The sequence below is a fragment of the Pseudoliparis swirei genome, chromosome 14 (assembly GCF_029220125.1).
Source record: "Pseudoliparis swirei isolate HS2019 ecotype Mariana Trench chromosome 14, NWPU_hadal_v1, whole genome shotgun sequence".
Lineage (NCBI taxonomy): Eukaryota > Metazoa > Chordata > Actinopteri > Perciformes > Liparidae > Pseudoliparis > Pseudoliparis swirei.
The window spans coordinates 3662745-3683853 of record NC_079401.1 but is presented as its reverse complement, the minus strand read 5'-3'; the positions used below and the strand labels follow the sequence as shown (position 1 = coordinate 3683853).

The following is a 21109-nucleotide window of genomic DNA, read 5'->3' as shown; positions in this document are numbered from 1 at the left end:
ACACTGATCATAATAATAAATATGCTACCTTACACATGGGTAAACAAATTTATTTTGTGTGTGCAAAAAACCCACTGGTTTGCTTTTCAACCGGCAGGTCTGTCCAAAGAAGAAGCAAAGATCGCCTATATTGACCTGGTGGCGGATCTGAAAGAAAAATTTGGGTTCCCTGATATCATGTAGCGTATGTTTCATCTTGTTCTCATCGGAACTTAAATATTGGACACTTATTTTGAACAGACTGTAGACGCTGCTGCACTCTTTGGAACTTTTATTACTGTGTGAGTCATGATGGGTTCAGGTGCATGAGAGCACAGCAGTCTGGAGTACTTACTGGTACTTTAAAATGGTTAAAGCCCCACAGAAAGTGTCAAAGAATGGCAAGACTTTGGGAAATAACACTGATTTGCTTTCTTGCTGAGAGCAGGAATAAACAACAACAACCGGCTAGCCTTTATGCTAAGCTAAGCTAATCGTCCGCTGGCTCCAGCTTCACATTCAGCCTCCAGACGTTAAAGAATGGTATCGAACTTCTCGTCTCACTCACGGCAACAACGTGAAAAGATGTGTTTCCTAAAATGTTTAACGAATGCTTTAAAGTGCGAACACCATGTACGTTCACGTTTAAATAAAGAGCATCTGTTTACAGGACTGGCTGTCGATAATCGCATAAATAATCCTGATCTCCTCGAAGAAGCGACCCCTCTGGCCAAATATGCTACACGTTACAACAATAAATAATAGAAACACAATTCAACAGCATTATAGACGACAGCCCCAAAAATTATTATTTGTATTCGCTGCATATACTGTGCTCAGTATTCTGATGAGGGGCGACTATGGGTCAGTGGGTAGCAGGTCCGTCTTTCAATCAGGGGGTTGGAGGTTCAATCCCCGACCTAGTCGATGTGTCCTTGAGCAAGACACTTAACCCTGAATTGCTCACCTGTAGCTGCGTCTACAGTGTATGAATGTAACCGGATTGTGTAAATCGCTTTGGATAAAAGCGTCAGCTAAATGACATGTAATGTAATGATGAGCAACCCTGGTGATGTCATAGTGACGTCATCGTGTGTGTCAATCTTTTAACAGGAACCATGCGCTGAAAATTGGGTGCATTGAGTTCGACTGACATGAGAAAATGCAGTTGCATTGTGGGAAATGTAGGATCAAGTGGGATTTTTGAGCTTTTACCATACTAGAGACAAAAGGGTGGATATGTTGGTCAATTTGGACCATTCTTTTCATAATCTGTCTGAACTTTAATACTGAATGAATGCAGTAGAAGTTGTTTTTCCAATTTTCTATCTGTTACTTAATCTTGTCACATTATTTAATCTAGATTAGTCTCAGGCCTCCAGCTGACTGACCGGGCCTCAACGTTGTGTTTCACATCTTTACATCGCCAAATAACAGAATTAGAAAACTCGAGCTGCAGTTGTGACTCTACGCCCGCCGGCACCGAGCCGGGTTCCATCGGCGTTTCGACGAGGAGACGAGCCGGGCCGACCTGGAGTCACATCTCCGCCGTGTCCGCGGGGGGTCCGCCGGCTGCCGGGCTGCTTGTCGAGCAAGGCAGCAGGGACACCTGCGTGTGGGGAGACCCGCTGTGGCTGATGGAGCCATGCTGCTGCCGCCGCCTGCTGGGGAGGTGTCGGGTCAGCCGCCACCGCCGCCACCTCCTCTGGAACTCATGCTGCACCTGGAAATGGGCGCATCGCATTTAAACCCCCACACACACATCTGAAGTGTACAAACTTTGGCCGACCCGGTCTCACCTCTCCGTTCATGAAGCAGTAGAGCACGGCGACCACGAAACCCTTGGGGGATGGGGAGAGAGAGAGAGGCCGGTGAGTGTGGTGGTTGGCGATTGGTCGGACGGCCATGCGACCCGGTTACCTGTGTGGAGGACAGGGCGAGCTCGGCAAGCGTCCATATCTTAAACACGGAGCTGCTCACTTCAACGGGCAGGAACACAAACAGGATGTAATGCAGACCGAACAGAGCCACCAGGAAGAAGGTGGATTTGATCAGCCTCCTGGGGAAAGAAGAGGGAAGGACTTCAAGATTCAAGATGTTTTATTTGTCACATACACACACAGGGTGTGCAGTGAAATGAAAGTGGCAATGCACACCTATTGTACAGTGTCTTTGCATCTGTGTGTTCTTTTACTGGCATTAGTAGTGATCTCTACTCACTTATACTGGCAGAATTCATTCCTCTGGGCATCTGGCAGGCGGAGTTTGTTGACCAGTATCCTCAAAAGGCCCAAGAAGAAGATGAGATTCATCTGAAATGATTAAAACACCGAGATGCCATCTTGTCACGCGAATAGTTTAACATTTTAGGAAATTGGCAAGAGCTAGATGAGCAGATTGATGCCACTATCAAGCTGAATATGGAGCTAGCTTCTGTTAGCTTAGCATAAAACCAGAACAAAGCCCTGTACACACTTGCTAGAAAGCTTATTTGGTTTGACCGTTTGTGGACAGAACCAAGCTAGCTAGTTACCAGTCTTTATGCTAAGCTAACTAGCGGCTAGCTGTTAATTAGAATTCAGCATGTGTGTGTGTGGTGTCCATCCTCTCGCCTGACTCTTGGCGAGAAAGTGAATACGGGCATCTCTCAATACGTTAAAACAACTTTAGATCATGTTTTTAAAAATAAATCCAGTTTGTTTTACAGATATCGTCAGAAGGACCGGCATTCGGAGAATCCACCAAATCCATTCACGCCTCCTGGTCTCCCAGCAGCTATGGCAATAAAAACAAGAACTCGTCATAACATCAAATGCCTGATAAATAACACGGATAACTGCAAATGAACCAGTGAGACACGCGTTCAACCCCCTTACCCCTCGTCTTCATACACATACTTGGCACATCCCCAGGAGACGATAACAACCAGCGGTACGCCTGTGGGATGGACATAAACCTCGGGTAAACCGAGAGAGGGTTTTGGTAACGAGAGAGGGAGGTGCACCTGACGTGTCCCTACCCCAGCTGAGGACGATGTACCAGGCGAGGTGTTTCCTCAGGGAGAAGAAGGAGCGGCTCACCAGCGTGAACAGGAAGTGGCCCTCCGCCAGCAGCCAGCTGTAGTTGGCCAGGATGGAGTAGTTGGACAATGTCAGCGCCACCTTGCATGCCACCTGACGGGGGTGAAGATAGATAGATAGATAGATATATACTTTATTAATCCCCAAGGGGAAGCAGGTGTGTCAATGGTGGGGTGGCTTAAAGAGGGGGGGGGGGACACAGAGGGAGTCCATCCAGCCACACCGGGTAGTGGTCACAGTGGTAGAGCTCCTCGTCGGTGAACAGCAGAGAGTCCCTGACGAAGATGAAGATTGCCCTCAGGATGAAGGAGATGAACAGCTGGATGTGGATGTGGTTCCTGGTGCAGTGCAGCTTCCTGGAGGTATATTAACACCCGCTGTTTAACCCCTGTGGCCTCCAGGGGAGAGCCCAACCCATACGTTCACCGATGATGATGAAGAGACGCTCACCTGAAGAGGCAGAATATGGTGACGGCGATGGAGAGGGAGACGAGGGAGAGCGTGTAGCCGGCGGTGTACATGGTCTTCACGGAGGAGAAATACATGTGGGCGTCTGAGGACTGAAGGGGGGGGGGGGGCATCACCTTGACATCACCTTGACAGAAGGACCCGTCTCAATGTGCTTGTGTTTTGGGTAATTAAAGGGGCGGTTCTATCACAAAGTCATTTTTTTACTTTATTTCTTTGTTTAAACAGAGATGAAAACTGCCCTTTGGAGTTCAAATTTAATGTTTTTTTGTTGGGTAAAAAAAAAGAAGCTAAATATTCTTATTTTGTGTGTAAAAGTGTGATGAAAATACAACATGCCAATGTTTTACACATAACCCTGTAATGCGTATACACACTTTTCTTCCAGTTAAAGACACTTTAAACCTTCTCATTTTGAATAACACATTAAAATGTAACTTTTGCATGACGTTCTCCTTCATATATTTGTATGTACATATAAGTAAGTGATGCTTCTGAGATGCTCTCCTATTGGCTCACTGACACGAAGCTCCTCCACCACCTCGAAGGATTCAGTGTGCACTTGGATGGTATAGTATTTTTAATAATGCAAAAACATTGGGTGCTTTATAGGTTGCTATTGGATACACTACAGGTCATGTGTGCATATCAGATACCACCAACCTCTCCAAGGAAGTGGAACGTCTCATTGAAAGTGTATCCGCACGCGTCCTCGTGTGGGACGAGCGGGTCCGTCCAGCCACTGGCGGAGCAGTTGCGGTGCACTTCTTCTGCAAAAAAAATCAAACATTTTTTGCTTCTCTTATTGTTATAGTGTCTAATCTATCCTGAAAAAGTATATATTGTATTGGTCACTGGTGTGTGTGTGTGTGTGTGTGTGTGTATGGCATGTATATGTGGACTAAAAAGCTGCAAAACTATTACTTTCCGTCTTCAGGCGCTTCAATAAACATCTGCTTCTTCAGATAATATATCATGACATCCATCATTCTCATCTCGCCATGTAAACACAGTATAATGGCTGAATGTTTGGATAGAGAGCCACGTGGGGAGGGGGGGGAGCCTTCTCAGTTCTTTAAGAAAACAAATCAGCTCCCTGGGAAATGATTAACTAGTTGAATGTGGACATGTGTGTGTGTGTGCGTGTGTGCGTGCGTGTGTGGACGCTCACCATCCGAGTTGAAGAACTCCGGACACGGCTGGGAGACGGTTTCCCCAAGAGAAGCAGGTGGCCAGCAGTTCAGGTCATCCCACATTCCCATACAGTGTACGCTAATATTGTTTTCTTCATGCGTGGGACATAAATCATAACTATTTTTTATTATTTGCTGGGATTTTAAACAAATAATATAATATATGTAAAGTAATAAAAAGAAACCTGTCTCTGCCACTCCAAGACCACCACATCTGGATTAATCCATCTTAAAATACAGTCTGTCTCGTGAATATGATATATTTCAGGGTGCCTTGCGTTGTCTGACCACTAGGTGTCACTAATATATTGCATCACATTGCTGTACGGTCTGTTTTATAAATCAGAGATAAACATGTATTTATTTTAATGGAAAGCAGAAAATCCGTTTCCTGTCAATATATTTGTTTTAATACAATTGGTGTAAAATATACAACTTGTGCACTATCAATACACTATTAATTCACCTGTTGCTTTGTGTGACTTATAAAGCAGAAGATCGGCCATGCACTTTTCCTCCTCTTTCACCAGGTTAACATGAGGATGACACCCTGATGATGATTTTACCTGTTAAATCAATAGACAATAATGCACTTGATCTTTAGATACGTAGATTTAAATACACATCTGTGTGCTCACCTGGGGTAACAGTAGCACTCCAATAAGTCCAACTTGTTTCATTGTGTCTGGGGGCTTCCTCTGTGCATCGACAGCTACATCCGAACCTCAAGCCGCATTTCTGATTAGAAAAGCAAGCATCCTGCCATGCAGCAGATATAAGAGGTCTGGAAATCAAAGATAGGACTACTCAGGGTCGATAATTATGCACGGTATTCCTCGGGACAGTCTGGTAAACGCCTATCAAGGCAGTTATTATAAAAATGGCAACTTCCAGTGGGAACTTTCAAAATACGGTATATTTATATTGACATATATGTGGTGACGTTTAATTTATGTATATAGGCAAAGGAACTTCAGTGAATACAACATCTGAATTAATAAATATGTGTATTTAATGTGTATAATCAAGCAAATGATAACAAGCAATGCGTACACAGTGAGGTTTGTAGTCTATGCTTTTATTTTGAAGGTGACATGGCTGGCTTCCGGTGTGATTCTGGGTGATGATGAGGTTTAATGGGACTCGCAGCCAACAGATCGCTCTCGCCCGGATGATAGTCCCGCCCATTCAGAGAGCGAGCGTCTCTATGGCAACCGTAGTGTTTGAGATCGGGGTCCTCCCCTCATCGGCGCGAGCAGCAGGTGTGTGGCGTTAAACACAAACGCTTCTGGCGCGAGACCAGACGGAACGTGGCTTTCTTGAACTCAACAACTAAATACAACCGGTTGTCTAAACTTAAGTAAGTTCTGAAGTGCCGTCGTTCAAACGGTGTTTCAGTAAAGCTGATAAAACCCTTAATAAAGTTAAGTTAACGCTAGCATAGCTGAGGAGCATTAAGCTAGCAGCACCGGAGTTATTTTCCGCTTCTGTTGTTCGCATCTTTTCTAACGTTGCACTTCGGTTTGCTTCACAAACATATAGCCAACTGTCATTGTTATACATTTTAAGAAAGCTAGCCTATCTTTCTGTTTCTGACGGGAAGTCAGCGCCACTATGTTAATTCAATTATATTCAGACACATCACTTTGTTCTCTTGTAGTTCTCCAGCGTCCTGCTAACAATGCTTTCTCATATTAGCCTCAATACACAATAATGTCTAACTGTTGTCAATTCAATATATATAGCGTTATATGTGTGTCTATGTATGTATGTATGTATATATATATGTATATAATGTATGTATGTGTGTGTGTATATATATGTATATATATATATATGTAAATGTGTATATATATATGTGTGTTTGTATATATATATATGTAAATGTGTATACAGGACTGTCTCAGAAAATTAGAATATTGTGATGAAGTTCTTTATTTTCTGTAATGCAATTAAAAAAACAAAAATGTCATGCATTCTGGATTCATTACAAATCAAGTGCAATATTGCAAGCCTTTTATTCTGATTTATTGCTGATTATGGCTTACAGTTTAAGAAAACTCAAATATCCTATTTCTAAATATTAGAATATCATGAAAAAGTATACTAGTAGGGTATTAAACAAATCACTTGAATTGTCTAATTAACTCGAAACACCTGCAAGGGTTTCCTGAGCCTTGACAAACACTCAGCTGTTATAAATCTTTTTTTTTACTTGGTCTGAGGAAATATTAAAATTTTATGAGATAGGATTTTAGAGTTTTCTTAAGCTGTAAGCCATAATCAGCAATATTAAAAGAATAAAAGGCTTGCAATATTTCAGTTGATTTGTAATGAATCCAGAATGCATGACATTTTTGTTTTTTTAATTGCATTACAGAAAATAAAGAACTTTATCACAATATTCTAATTTTCTGAGAGAGTCCTGTATATATATATATAAAAATATATAGATATATATATGTAAATGTATATATATATATCTCTATATTAAAAAATATATATAGATATATATAAATATATGTGTGTGTGTATACTATACACACACAACACGTTTAACTGCGAAATTTAATTCACTAACGTATCTACAAATCCACACGTATTGACCTGCTGTCTTTCCTCTTGTATTCCGATTATAAATTCATAGGTTTTCCAACACAATATTTCCCAACACGCCGCTGTCTCCTTGCCAACCTTCTGTCATTTCCCTCAAGAGGAGCCAGAGCTGACCTCTTGGCCAGGATGGAGGTGGCTCCTCCTGCCCTGCAGACACCGATGGAGCCCCTCAGAAGGAGCACCCCGAGGCCTCTGAGTCAGCTGGTGGAGGAGAGCAGGAGCCCAGCCAACTTCCCCAATCATCTACTGGAATCAAGTACATGGCCCCAGGAACCTTCTGATAGTCTATTTATACCGTTTTCAGCCTCACACTTTACGTTTTTTGTTTATATCTACATATATGTATGTCAAACCTCTTTGCTTTTTACATTTCACTTATTGCTCCCCCCCCCCCCCTATAGAGATCTATGCCAAACTGAAAAGCCACAGCTTGATCCACGCAGAGCCTCCAGAGCTTCACTTCAGTGGGTTTGAGCTGAGGAAGGATTACATAAAGATCCTGGTGAGCAAAATACCATTTAGGAAAATATGATCTTGCTTGATGGAAAGTGGTCACGTTTACTTGAATGCAGCATCCAGGGCTTAAGCAGGAAGTGGACATCGGTGTGGGAGCAATATTCCTCACATAAATTCATCTCCTTTGGATTCCATCCAGGCTAAATTTGATTTAATTGAATAGGCACTAATTGTACCCCATTATATGAGATGAAGCACTGGCTGTAAACACCAAGAATGTGCAAGTGGTTTTCTCAAGTGTACATGATTGGATGACAACATTCTTCTCTCTTCCCCCTCTCTCAGAAACTAATCAACATCTCATCTGAAGTCGTGAATATTCACATCATCCCCACCCAAACAGAGCACTTCCAAACAACTTACACCAAAAAGGTCTGTTTAAAACCATTTTTTATTACAAATTGCTTACATCAAACTACCATCGTGACTCCGCTCGTCCATCAGTGTTGTCTGTAACATTCAACCTCGTTCCCATCTGCCCACCTTCCAAGTATCGACTCATCCCAGGCCTCGCCTACACACTGAAGGTCCGTCTCTGCCCCGACGAGTGGCGTTACTTCTACGACTGCATTCGGGTTCACTGCAAGGTCAGAATCGAGCCGGTTGTTTTACCCGTACATCTTTAGACTTTGACAACTTAGCAGTAGCTGGAAGTGACGGATGAGTCTCAAAGGACTTCATATTGATATTTGTCTGGAAAGCAAAAAGTTTAAAAAACCCACCAGAAACAATTCCTAGCTTCCTTCCACTCCAGCTTTTACATTCCCATGTTTACCTTGAGAGATCTCTCGTCCGTCTTACCTCCAGCTCTTCTCGCGTTGCCTCTCTTCACTTGTTCTTTCAACCCAACCTCACTCTTTCCAAGGGGGAAGAGAACCTGTTGATTCCAGTTCACGCTTACCCCGTCATCGATGACCTGCACATCCCTCCTCGTATCGACCTGTCAGTCGTACCACTTGGGCAAAGGTGTGTGTGTGTGTGTGTGTGTGTGTGTGTGTGTGTGTGTGTGTGTGTGTGTGTGTGTGTGTGTGTGCTCGTGCTGTACAGTATGTCTTATGATCTTCAGTGGACTGTATTTGACCCCCCCACCCCCCTCTCTCTCCATCTGCCTAAGGGCTTGGCTGTCTCTTTGTATTCTTCCAAACAACCAAGCATGATACCATCGACCCGTTGGTGTCACATCATAGAATATTTAATTTGTTCCCCACCTGTCTAGTGTTCACCATGCCATTCCTCTGAGATGCAGCTGCCCCATTGACTTTGAGTTCCAGGTGTACGTCATTCAGCCCCATGAGGCCTTCTCCATCCATCCCCTTACAGGTATGGACGAGAGAAATCATCTCATTTCACTTCAAGGATTTGGACGTGTTTGCGACGGATGAGTGAAGTCGTTTCTCCGTCGCCGGTTCTCATTTTGCTGTCAGGAGAGCAGGTGTGCTGCGTTGTCTCAAACGCTTTGACTGGTTGTGTATTAAACAAGTCGCCAGAGAACTTGAAGGATGCCTCTGTTTCCCACTCAGCACTATTTATGGTCTGGGAAGCATCATAACACACGGCGGAAACCAGCACCTAGAATTTACACCTTCAGTTTTAACTTGCGTACAAACTTGGAATGAGAAGAAGTGATATAGATGAAGTGATTTTGTTTTTTTTCCCACACACACACACACATTGGCCGCAAGACTGGAACAAGTGCTGTGCAAGAGCAGACACACCTGCTCCTCTCCGTGCTCTCGCTCTTCCAGGTGTGATACCAGCCGACGGGGAAGAGACGATCACGGTGACCTTCAGTCCTTTCCAGTACGAGACCTGTCATGTCACCATGCAGCTGATCATCTCGCAGTTCAACACCAGGCCGTACCTCTGCACCATCACCGGGAGCTCCGCCCCTCGCCTCGCGCTCAGGTGATCACAGCGATCCTCAATCAGCCAGAAAGACACAGTCTGCATTCTCTCTGACAACCAGCAGGGTTGCATCATAACAAGATGGCGCCTGTTACGCATCTTGTTGTTTTTCTCTCCGTTATCTTATCACACTATGGCATCTCATCTTTGCTCTTCCTCAAGTTCATGCCAAAAAGTCATTGTTTTATGCATTTTCACGCTGAATGACTCGCCTATAAGCACATCTCTGGTAAACACGAGATTTAAAGTGGCGCTTTTGTGTGATTCTTTGGAGGGAAAACGGTCTCCTCAATTAGCTTACAGTTTAATCGAGTAAGAATGTACTAAATTGAGGACATCCCTCATTTCAAAACCTAAGTCACAGCACACATTGCTGTTATACAACAGCCTGAAAATACTTCAGGTTGAACCCCATAGCGCTTCATTTGGTCGCCATGAGGAATGATCATGGGATCAAACGGTCTCCTCGCTGTCCAGTGACGTCCCGTCTCTCAGTTGTGTGCGCAAACTAATGACCGAACTAGCCGGTCCGTGCTGTGGAAAGATCGAGCAGCCAACTGGATTCGACTGGAAAATCGTGAGCTGATAAGAAGTTCCCATTTCCCCCCCCCCCCGTCTTTTTCTCAGCCAGTGTGAAACCTAATGTTTAACTCCGTTCCCATGAGAAAGACGGTGCCATCCATCACGCCGCGGTCGCTCCGGCCACCGCGCTCGTCTTGTTATCTCGGGCCGAAAGTTAATAATTCATGAAAATAGCTGGTGCGGAGATATCGAGATGGGTATGCCTTCAGAAAGATGTTCATCACGCCACAAAACATTCCCCTCTGTTTGTCGTTTCCTGCCACTGGAACCAAATAAAAGAGGAGATGTGTGCTATTGAAAGATTAAGAAATGAACGAGCCAATGTTTCTCCAGCGAGCACCAAACCTGCTACCCGCCTGTTGCTCATCTAACTCGCATGGTGGCTGTTCCTAAAAATAGACGGATCATTTTGATATCTCAGACTTTGCTTCCATGTTACATTTTCAATTCATACCCTTTGCAATAAAGCCCCAAATAAAGCCAGTAAATCTGTGTGACGTTTATGACGTTTCGCTGCGTGAGAAGTGTCGAGTCGACTCGATAAAGACAGCGGGTTGCGTCTATATTGAGATGTCTTTTTTTAATAATCGTCCACATGAAGGGGACACTGACACAATCTGATAGAAATGTAAACCTAATGAAAATGAATTACCTGGCTTCTGACCTCGTTGCTCAGCCCGCCTGCCTCCCCGCTCTCCATATATCATATTGCATAAACACCCAATTTAGAGCCGGTCTCACTCCGCCACGTCCCGGACCTCAAAACAAAAAGCAAACCAATTACTGTGCTCGCCCCCCCCCCCCTCCCCATCCCCATCCCCATCCACTGATTTTGTTCTTCCAGACTTTCTTCCACTCGCAGCCTCAAATTAGTTGCCGAAACTGCCACTCGCAGTCAAATGAGCGTTCCATGCCGATGAATATACTTTCGCCCTCACTAACGTGTGCAACCGGGCCATCATTTAAAGCAAGTTTTCCCCCCATAACGTGTACTTTGACGCCTACTTTTCCGCATCGCAGTGAGCCGGGTCGTGGAGTTGCAGTGCCTGCAGAATACGAAGGAGCCTCCCCCGCCAGCCCAAAGAATAAAACCAAATGCAGGTCGACAAAGGAGGCCGACAGATCAAAGGTAGTGTATGTGGTGTGTGATACTGTGGGGGAAAAGGATATTAAAAGGTTGATTAATTAATTCTTAAGCTGTCAACGGTTATGAGAGGCTCTCCTGCACCTTCATGAACAACACCGATGTGAGATGTGCTAATTTGTCTCTCACCTCAATTAGTGTTTTGACACTTCATTTTCGATTTAAGAGAAGGAAAGAAAAGTCGTATCGGTACCGAGTAATATCTCTACAAAAGAAAAACAGTAATGAATCGGTCACTTTAACCTCAGAGATCCTTCAAGTGTCTGTCTCGTACATTTAAGATTTTTCTTCCTTGTATGTTTGCGATTTTAATCTTTCAATATTTCCCTCAGCTCTGTAATGCATTTCCTTTATTTTGTTTGCCCTCATACGTCTTCATAGTTATCTGTTGGTTCATGCTGTTATTTCTGTCCCCGTCCTCTAGACATTCACAGATCCGGCTGTTGTTAAGGCCGCACCGAAGCCTCCGGTAGACGTCTGCTCTCCTGCGGGCGTGGCCAAGATGCTGATCAGGGACCCCGATAAGCTCAGCTCTAAAGACCTGAGGGAAGGTAGACGCCACCTCCGCAAGCCGGCTGTCGTATGTTATGAGTTCACATATCTGGGTGCTGTTGTGTTCTGCTTTTGCGCAGTATCTTTTCTCTCAAGTGAATCGCATTTCAGGTTATTCATATAAAGTCTCATTCCGCTTTACTTCAGCCATATCCTGTGGCGGCACCGTTGTCCTGCAGAACCGGCAGATGAAGGAAGCTCTCTTCATGAAAGAGGTTCAAGCCAACCAGCTCAGATGGTAGGCCAACATTTAAAATGAATGTGTGTTTTATTTTAAAAGCATCGCATTTACAAGCTAAATATATTCAGGGTGTCAAAATCATAAAATATGTGATTTTATTTTACTTTTTAAACAATTACAACTTCTTCTTGTAAAATGTGTATTATTTTTATATATTCAATTTAAATCTTCAGGTTTCCTTCACTGAAACATAAATCATGTCCATGCATCCACAACTGGAGAGAAATAGTAGAAATTCAAATTACATTTAAGTTAATAATGTACAGATACATGAAAGAAGATTATTATGAAATGTGCGTATATATATATATATATATATTTGATTCAGGGGAGTCCATCTTGGTAAGGACCCCGTGTCGGAGCACCCCAGGCGGCAGGTAGCAGAGGAGAGAGAGATCGCGCTGCATGAATTCATGGTAAGTCTTTCACTTCATGTGGACATTGAGAATCTGCTCTTTGTCCAGTGTGGTGGAGACAATGTTTTGAATTGTGTGCATATAGAGTAACGTGTGTTATACTTGGTCATAGTTTTATATTGGGCTTATTTTACAATTAGTTTGATACTGAGGTCATCTTTAAACGTGATGATTCTCCGCCATGTTTGTCCGACTGACCTCAGCCGGTCCTTGAGGGTCTGCATTCATTAAGAAGAACAGGTCCAGTAGTCCTTTGCATGTACGATCTATTTCAGTCTCTACTATTTGAATAGTTGACAGAACTCTCACAGACACTTCACAGCACTTCCTACCCTGTCTCTACCTGCACTGTTTATAACACACACACGGCGCCATAAAGTCTGCGTTTACAGCCTCATTTCACCACACTCTGGTGTTTTATGTGCTGTTTTTATGATAGGATGATCGAGTATCTTCTCTACTGCAGGCGAGAACACAACAAAAGAGAAGCCGTCCTCCTCTGTCTGTAGCACAGTGATGGTTTCTCAGCGTTGTTGCTTCACCAATGATTTTGTTTCCAGGACACGAACCGGGACGTACGGTTTGACTCTTTGTCAAAACCATGATGTCATCAAATGATTACGCAATACCTTGACATACATGTCATTACCAAATGATTGTGCGATACCGTGACATGCCATTCCTACAAACACCCGAGGCCATCCTCCACAGGTTTAGTTGTCGCTGTTGCCATGGTTTGGTGTTACGACATACCTCATCGAGCTTATTTCTTCCTGTGACAAAGAGACTGTTCAGCCAAAGGATTTCAAGGCGTTCTTACGGTAAAGAATAAACATGTTGGAAGATTTATTCCTTCCATCGACCATGCTCCATCTGCCGCTACCAGAACTCCGAAGGGCTTCGTAAAAAAAAAATAGAAAAGAGCAGCACCTACTTTTTGCTTCCTGCCATCCACCAACCTCCCTTTGCACTCTTTTGACGAAGGTCAGAAGTGGAGATGGGCGGCCCGAGGAAGACTTCGCTCCCGAGAAGCCGACACTTTCCTCCAGACGAGTGCTGTGTGACGCAGGACAGGTACATGTTTTACACACCTGGGGGAGTGATGAAGACCATCGCCGTCTTCGAACTCGGTGTCCCTCCATATCAAAATTGGGGAACACTACAGTCGACGCAATCTTCAGTCGCTGCTGCGTGGATCCATATTCTGTCTTTCTGAATGTGTGGATGCCGAGACATTGCACATCAATATAACACATGGTGTTTTATTCTTTGTTCGTGAACTAAATTAATCTGCAATTTGGTTCAATTTAACAGTCGCATTACTGTCATCACTCCTTCTTTAAACACCAGGCCTGCGAGGGAGCCCCCTCCTTCCAGCTGTACCGCAGCTTCCAATGGGAGCTGAGGCGAAGAGCCCTCGGACTGTTCCAGCAGGCCGCGCGCAAGGTAACCGCGCCGAGGGCCGCGGAGCCACCGCCGCACATGTGCGGATGCATACGTGCAAACGCATTGACATGGATGCAAAGATACAGCACATGCATACCAAGCTTCCCTCAGGAGTGGACCAGTGGCTCTGTCCCTTTTAATTCAGCCTCCTGCAAATGCCTCACGCTAAATGTATAATATTATTTAAAGCACAGTCAAGTTCCCTCTCAACGCCCCAGGAAGAGCCTGGAGAAGGAGCAAGGAGAACACAGGTCTGTTTCCCGTGCGTTTTGTTCTCTGTGTGTAACTCCGTCCGTGGTCCTTCTGCACCGCTCTCTCCCCAACAGGTCGTGATCCGATGTCGCATGAGCCGCAGACGGACCTGTTTGAGGAAACCGTCGGACAGCAGGTGGAACTTGCCCGCGGCAAAGAAAGGTTTTGATTATCCCACAATCTCCTCATTCAGAAGTAATCTCATTACGCCATGATGTCAGGAAAGCATGCTTAATTGAGTGAATTCCCCCGGTGGTCAAATTGAATCGCCCTCTGGTTATTATGAGCGTTCTGGAACATGCAGGCCTCGGGCACAACGCTATTTGTGGTGCTGCCTGCATTTAATCATGCGTTAAATGTTGCGTCATTTCTCACTGACCCTGACAAATTAAGATCTTTAGAAATTAATATATTTTTTTTAATGGATTGTTTCACCTCTTTCCCATAGAAGAGGAGACAACTTGTGCCCTGAAGATCTCCCAAGACAAAATCTTCCCATTTGCGTTCCCTGTGTTCTCGAGTGAAGATGACCCAGTGGTGAGTTCATTACATCGCTCACAACCGTACAAAATAAATACAGTTGAAATATACTTCAGCCGAACCCCTTCTTTGTTAACGGCTCTTGCTGTTAACTGAAATCCTAAACAACCTAAATGGATTAAGCCATTTTCATTCATTATTCTTCCCTTGAAAGATGTCTTTGATCTAGCTGTGGAGTCACAGAGGAGACTCACTCCACTGGACCAGATAACGCCACTTGTCTCCTTGATATTTTCAGGCTCCCGGTATTTTGCTCCCGCTGCCCGTGGATCCTTTTGACGTGACTGTGACGACACGCATTCCTTTCTTCGAGCTTCAAGTAGGCACCTGGTCATCCGAACATCGCGCTCGCAAATCAACACAGCTGTACTTCTCAGCAGCAGTGGTGGAGAGTACTTGAGTGTGTTTACTCAAGCACTGTACAAGTATATCCTTTAAATCCCACTTTATACTTCTACCGCTGGACTAAACAACTGGAAAAAGGCTTTTAAGGACTTTTACTGGAGGATTTCTACATTACGTGTTTGTAATGGTACTTCTACTTAACTCTCACCAAACTTCAGTCCTTCTTAAATATTCACTCATGTTCAGAATGTTAGCCCTTTAAATAAGTGTTTAATAATGCCACTGTTTAAAAAATTTTTTTTATAGAAAACAATTGTGATGTTTTCCCCACAGTCTATGAAATATCAACATTTCACCAAATATATTTGTATGCATTTAATTTAGTGTGTGCAGCAAACCAGGAGCAGAGCATTTGCTGGAATAATGGGCTCAATGTTTTAATAAAAATCTCATTTTCTAAGCAAGCTTTCGAGGTTGAAAGTAATATAATAGAATGCATGATTTTATATTTATGTAATTGGTTTCAATGGGAACATTTTTGTCCTTCAGGGACCGACAGTTTATTAGACTTATTAGAAGGGCTGAGGGGGGACTTCAAAAAAATCTCTCACCCTTTCCAAATGGTATGCCATCAGTGTACGTCCTCCACCACTTAATAATTAAGAGGAAACAAAGCATTGTGAATTGATCTGTGTTGTCACTAGGTTCCCCAGCACTATAAGCTCATGGGCTACCGGCCTGTGTCCGCCTGGGATGCTTTTAACTCTTACGTGCCCGCCACTCTGGCCAGACCTCTTCGCACTGGAGCCCCGGTAACCCTGCACTTCCTGGATTACAGCGATTCAATATTGGAGAAATATCTATTTATTCGTTTAAACATGTTTCTCATTGTCCCTTTTTTAGGACGATTTGGTGCCCAATGAGGTCAGAGCGCGATCCCCCACCCCGGTGGAGTCCCGGTGGTCGGCGCCGCAGCGTGACGATGAGAAGGGGGAAGCGGCGGCTGCCCGTCTCTCCTTCAGCGCCCCCGAAGCTCTGCTCAGACCCTTTCCGGCAAACCCACTCCGAATCTTCGTACGGCCGTCGCTCACCATCATCGATTCAAAGTGTGTTTCTGTACGTGATGCATGATGCATATCGGTGTGATGTAACCACTCTTCATGCATTTTAGAACCCAGATCCAGGCCTGCAGACCTACAAGCCAACCCCCAAGTACCTGGAGAGTGACCCGGAGTTCCACCTCTGCCCTCTATCCAGGTACATTACATTAGGAAGTAGATATTTATGGTTTACACTGTAAGTCTTTGCGTTAGGAAAGATGGGTGTTCTCTGTGCTTACATTAGATACTGCCCAGCTATACACCTGATTGTTCTGTTTCTACATGCAGGTATACAATCCCTGAGAGCATCATGTGTGGCAGAGAGACACGGACCGCACACACTCCCAAGTTTATGGACCACAAGGTGACTTATTTTCCGAGACTTTGCCCTTTGAGTTTCCTAGAACCCAGTTTGGAGAGACAGGCGGGAGCATCAGTGATGCTGTGGACGAGGGCAGCAGCAGCTAAATGTGTTTTATACACCCCGAATAAACAATATCAGCTTCAATGTATGCTTTATTTTCACCACTGAATCTTTCCGTTCCGACTGGGAACTGACGGGGCCGTCTGTGCTCTCCTCGGACAACAGGAGGTGATCACAGGGATCATGACATGGAAGGATTTTGATTCGCTCGCCTCAAAGTGTCCGTCCAGCCAACCGGCTTCCACCGGCGACTGGGCCCCGCGCAGGTAGGCCAGAACTCAACGTTACCACGGTGTAAAATGTCGAGTTGTACAGCATCTCATTACACACACTCACACACACACACACACCGACGTGGCGAAAGTCGACATGTGTTTCCAAAATTCATAACGGACATAATTGGATATCGTTCTGTAATTGTGGATCTCCTCATTTATAAGAGTATAACCTATTCACATTTTAAAACATCTATACGAATGCTGTGTAGCAGGTTTGTTTATTAGTAGTTAATAGAATTTTTTTCACACTGTTTGACTTATTTTTAAGGAAAATGGGAATTTTTAAACCTGCTAACGTACTAAACATATCACCTGGGGAGGAACGTATCGCCCCATGATCATTCTGGCCTGCAGTACTATTAGTACACAGCAGGGGGCCGTCAGCCATGAATGCTCAACCTTCTGTCTCCGCCCCTTTCTGTCTCCTCCCCCTTCTGTCTCCTCACCTTTCTGTCTCCTCACCTTTCTGTCTCCTCACCTTTCTAAATGAAGCTGTCTCACAAATGTAATGTTTGCTTGCTAACGTATGGCCAGCTTAAGTTAAGGAGAACAAGAGGCGATGTGGTATATGTTAGACGTCTAGTAAAGTCTCAAAGTGACGAACTGGGCTCCCATGTCGCCGCCATTATGAAGTTTCTGTTCAGTGCCTGGAGGGAGGAAGGGGGGGGGGGGGTGTCTCCAAATCCAAACCTGTGGCTTGTCTGTGTTTTTATTTCTATTTTGTGCCCATAAATGGCATCGACTTTCTCTCGGGAGATCTGTTATCATTCCCGACCAAACTGCGATCTCAAACGACCCAAAGCGGTCCTTTCCTCCGAGTGAGATGGAGTAGATACCCCACGGTTACCTCGTTCCGGTAATGTGTGGTCTGGCCCTTCAGGGGGAAAAGCACTGTGTGTGTGTGTGTGTGTGTGTGTGTCCTCCTCTAGGTGTGTCGACTACAGCACAGATACACTTCCCCTCGCAGCCCCGCCTCCTCTCACCGGCCCTCCTGATGATCCGCCGCCGCTAACGGACAAACCGTAAGCACTCTTCGACGTCCGGGGATCTCCTCCAAGCTCTTCCCCCGCTCAGACGATCCGTTTGTCTTTGTCTAGATGCGAAGGCGCCGGAGGAGTGCAGCTCACGCCGGAGATGATCAGAGCAGAGTTCTTGTCTGCAGAAGCTCTGGTCTCCAATAGCAACCTCACCAGCACAACAACAGTCAGGTGAGCCCGATGTGTTTTTAGGAAGAGTGATTTCTCATTCACACAAAGGAAGCGCCTCCTATATAGATTCAAGAGTCTTCCGGATAAACCGGGCATGAAGTGAATTAATCGTTCATCTGGAGGTCCGTCCTACAAAAGCTTCCTGGAAGCAGAACCACTCGGATGCTACGTTTTCATAACAAGGGGACGGGAGGAAATTCAATCCGGTTGGTCGTTATCTTTCTTCATTTATCAAGATTGCGTTGTTATGGACGTCCAGAATTGTCGCAAAGACATTGAGGATGAGCTGTGAGTGAACTCTGCACCTTCCCCGTGACAGTCAGGAGTTACCATGAGTTATAATCGTGCACATTCATCATCCAAGTCAGCCATGATAATGTCATTCTGGGCTCAAATCAAATATTATTGTTTATTAATAAGATTGAGGCCAACCTTGCAAAGGTTCCTGGACAAAACATCCACCATTTTTGTGGTTGTCATTTCATATTGTGCATTAATAATAGTTTCTCTCTCTAAAGAAAGGCAATTTTAACCATATTTTAACAACAATATGAGGTCTGGCTAGGATTACTGTAATTTGGAAATGCTGCATTTCTTTATCGATTCGAATCTGCTTTTTAGAGCTTAAATGGATTTTCAGTATCGATGCTTGACGATGAAACGGGCTGTAGTTTAGCAACCAGTTTAAATCCCTCCGTCTGTTACCTCGGTAACGTTGAATCGCTCCGTCACAGGCGCCGAAGGGAGCTGCAGGTGGAGGCGGCCTGCAGGTCTGAGTGCAACCAGCTGGGGAAGCGAGTGACGGCCAGGCTGAAGCACTTTGGAGTCACTGACGGCGCTTCACCGGGAGAGGACTGTGAATAGGCAAACCCCCACCGCCACACACACACACACACACTACCAGAAACACCTTCAAATACGCTGTGTGCACACAGACACACTACACCCTGAATAAAGACAATCCTACTCACCGATACGAGACTTCCCACGTATGAGCCTCTCTCCCACCTCCTACAAATTACAGGCAGCTATTCCTGCAAAGCTGGGGAATTCGTTACCCCTCCACCCACACACACACATGTATAAGCACAGTTCCAGTCTATTGAGCTACCGAACACCACTCACTACATTCCGTTGAAAATGATGATTCTGCATTCTGGATTTTTGTGGAAAGATAACCACGATTGACCATTTAGTGATATAAAAGTAAGTCATGAGCGTTGCTTCTGGCTTTGCGATGAGATCGCCGATTCACAGCCGGCCGAGGATTTCTAAATGAGTTTTAAACCGTAACGGTTCCCCGTTAAACAAGCTTGTGTTCACGCGGTTGTAAAATGAAAGCTGCTCCGGTCAGAATGAGATTCTCAAAAGAGCTGACAATCCTGTGAACTCTCTGAGAGTCCAGCTCGCTCACCCCTAGAGGGCGCTCCAACTCTGTGTTTCACACTTAGACTGAGTGTGTGTGTGGTGCTGTGTACTCACTTTATGGTCGTGTGCTGAGTGGAAGGACACACTCGAGTACCAAAGCCTAGAGCCACACCGCTCCACTGTCAGAATACAGTGACGTCACATTAGGGGGGGGGGGGGGGTTAATAGATAGAGTTTACAATGCAGCGTAAAATAAAAAAGGATCCATTGAGGAAGTCCCTGTTCTATGAACATGTCATTGTATGTTAGCGCACCTGTCCAGGTCGAGACCTGGCAAATCCCCATGGGAATAAATACTATATATATATACATATTTAATTAGAGCCACAGCAATGCTTCCCATTGAATAAGTAATGGATGGTGTAATAATAGTAACAGGAATGTGTGTGTGTGTGTGTGTGTGAGAGAAAGAGAGAGAGAGGAATAAAGAGATACAGCCTCTTACAGTCTGTTTGTATAATCTATTCACCCAGCAGAAGAAGAAGAGACCATTTCCAATCAAAATGAAAAGACGTGGTTCCTTTTAACGGCTCACCCCGTGAATGTACATTCATTGTCCTCCGACCTGATTGAAACGTTGGGGCGAACCACTAACGGGGGGAAAACGGGAAGTGTGGCTTCAGCCGGCCCATTTTGAGAAAACACATGATTGTCATTACATGTTATCATTAGACATGACTAAAGGCAGTATCTCTATCTTTTCACCCAAAACCCAGCTATACGGTATACCGATGCTCACGCTAACTAGCGTAGCGGTGCAGGAGCGCGTGGGGAGTTCTGGTTTTTTGTTGAGCTCGGATATTTAAATATGTTGAATTAGAAATACATTTGTGACGGTGGATTTTAATAGATATTAATAGATGGACAGGCAGTCATCTAGCAACATTAATGCATTCAATAACTAGAACGGGCACTTGGTAGAGCGCATACCTTCGCATATCACAAGATTGGGCATTGAATTCTGAACATTTTGGCATTAGTTGCATGGTCATGGTCATGAAAAGGTCAAAATCTTCTTTTTACCATTTTTATCCAATTGGCAACTAATGCCAATATGTTCATAATCCAATGCCCAATATTGTGATATGCGAAGATATGCGCTCTACCGAGTGCCCGTTCTAGTTACTTATGGTATTACTTATGTTATTACTTGTGGTATTACTTATGTTATTATTACTTGTGGTATTACTTCTGTTATTACTTATGGTATTACTTATGTTATTACTTGTGGTATTATTGTGGTATTACTTAAGTCGCTTTGGATGTTATCGGGCCCGAGGTTGTTTGTAAGACTTTGTTTGTCAACATCGGAACATCGAACTGGACCGACGGAGCCGATGGACAAGCAGCGGGGCAGCTGAGAGGGTCACGATGGCGCCGCCCGGGTCGCCTCAAG

At 44.5% G+C, this 21109-nt stretch overlaps 3 protein-coding genes across 5 annotated transcripts in view; 2 read left to right on the top strand and 1 right to left on the bottom strand.

Annotated features, from left to right (window-relative positions):
• The window catches only part of steap3 (STEAP family member 3, metalloreductase), a 29339-nt gene extending 28688 nt beyond the window's left edge, over window positions 1-651 (top strand). The window contains 1 exon segment of the mRNA XM_056430825.1: window positions 98-651. Coding sequence (XP_056286800.1) covers window positions 98-183 — 86 coding nt within the window. The 3' untranslated portion in view covers window positions 184-651.
• sctr (secretin receptor) lies at window positions 257-11068 on the bottom strand. Its single transcript, XM_056430822.1, has 14 exons — window positions 10992-11068; window positions 5359-5504; window positions 5187-5286; window positions 4699-4812; window positions 4191-4297; window positions 3510-3619; window positions 3283-3415; window positions 2999-3152; window positions 2856-2916; window positions 2685-2754; window positions 2200-2291; window positions 1900-2038; window positions 1779-1820; window positions 257-1702 (listed from the first exon to the last, which is right to left on the bottom strand). Exons 2-14 carry the CDS (start codon window positions 5398-5400, stop codon window positions 1517-1519), a joined length of 1350 nt encoding a protein of 449 aa, XP_056286797.1. The 5' UTR covers window positions 5401-5504; window positions 10992-11068; the 3' UTR covers window positions 257-1516.
• cfap221 (cilia and flagella associated protein 221) lies at window positions 6001-19899 on the top strand. Of its 3 annotated transcripts, XM_056430819.1 has the most exons (25): window positions 6001-6080; window positions 7368-7592; window positions 7738-7838; window positions 8138-8224; window positions 8344-8439; window positions 8718-8818; window positions 9069-9172; window positions 9598-9757; window positions 11360-11468; window positions 11908-12034; window positions 12183-12273; window positions 12605-12692; window positions 13677-13766; window positions 14043-14138; window positions 14465-14552; window positions 14839-14927; window positions 15169-15249; window positions 15980-16087; window positions 16179-16349; window positions 16447-16532; window positions 16664-16739; window positions 16965-17065; window positions 18007-18099; window positions 18175-18285; window positions 19020-19899. In XM_056430819.1, the coding sequence occupies exons 2-25, from the start codon at window positions 7463-7465 to the stop codon at window positions 19147-19149; spliced, it is 2514 nt and encodes an 837-aa protein (XP_056286794.1). In that variant the 5' UTR covers window positions 6001-6080; window positions 7368-7462; the 3' UTR covers window positions 19150-19899. The 3 variants fall into 3 exon arrangements, with proteins under 3 accessions (XP_056286794.1, XP_056286795.1, XP_056286796.1); XM_056430820.1 differs by lacking the exon at window positions 13677-13766 and having other exon boundaries at window positions 19020-19898; XM_056430821.1 differs by lacking the exons at window positions 18007-18099; window positions 18175-18285; window positions 19020-19899 and having other exon boundaries at window positions 16179-16381; window positions 16965-17053.
• Window positions 19900-21109: the final 1210 nt, after the last annotated feature.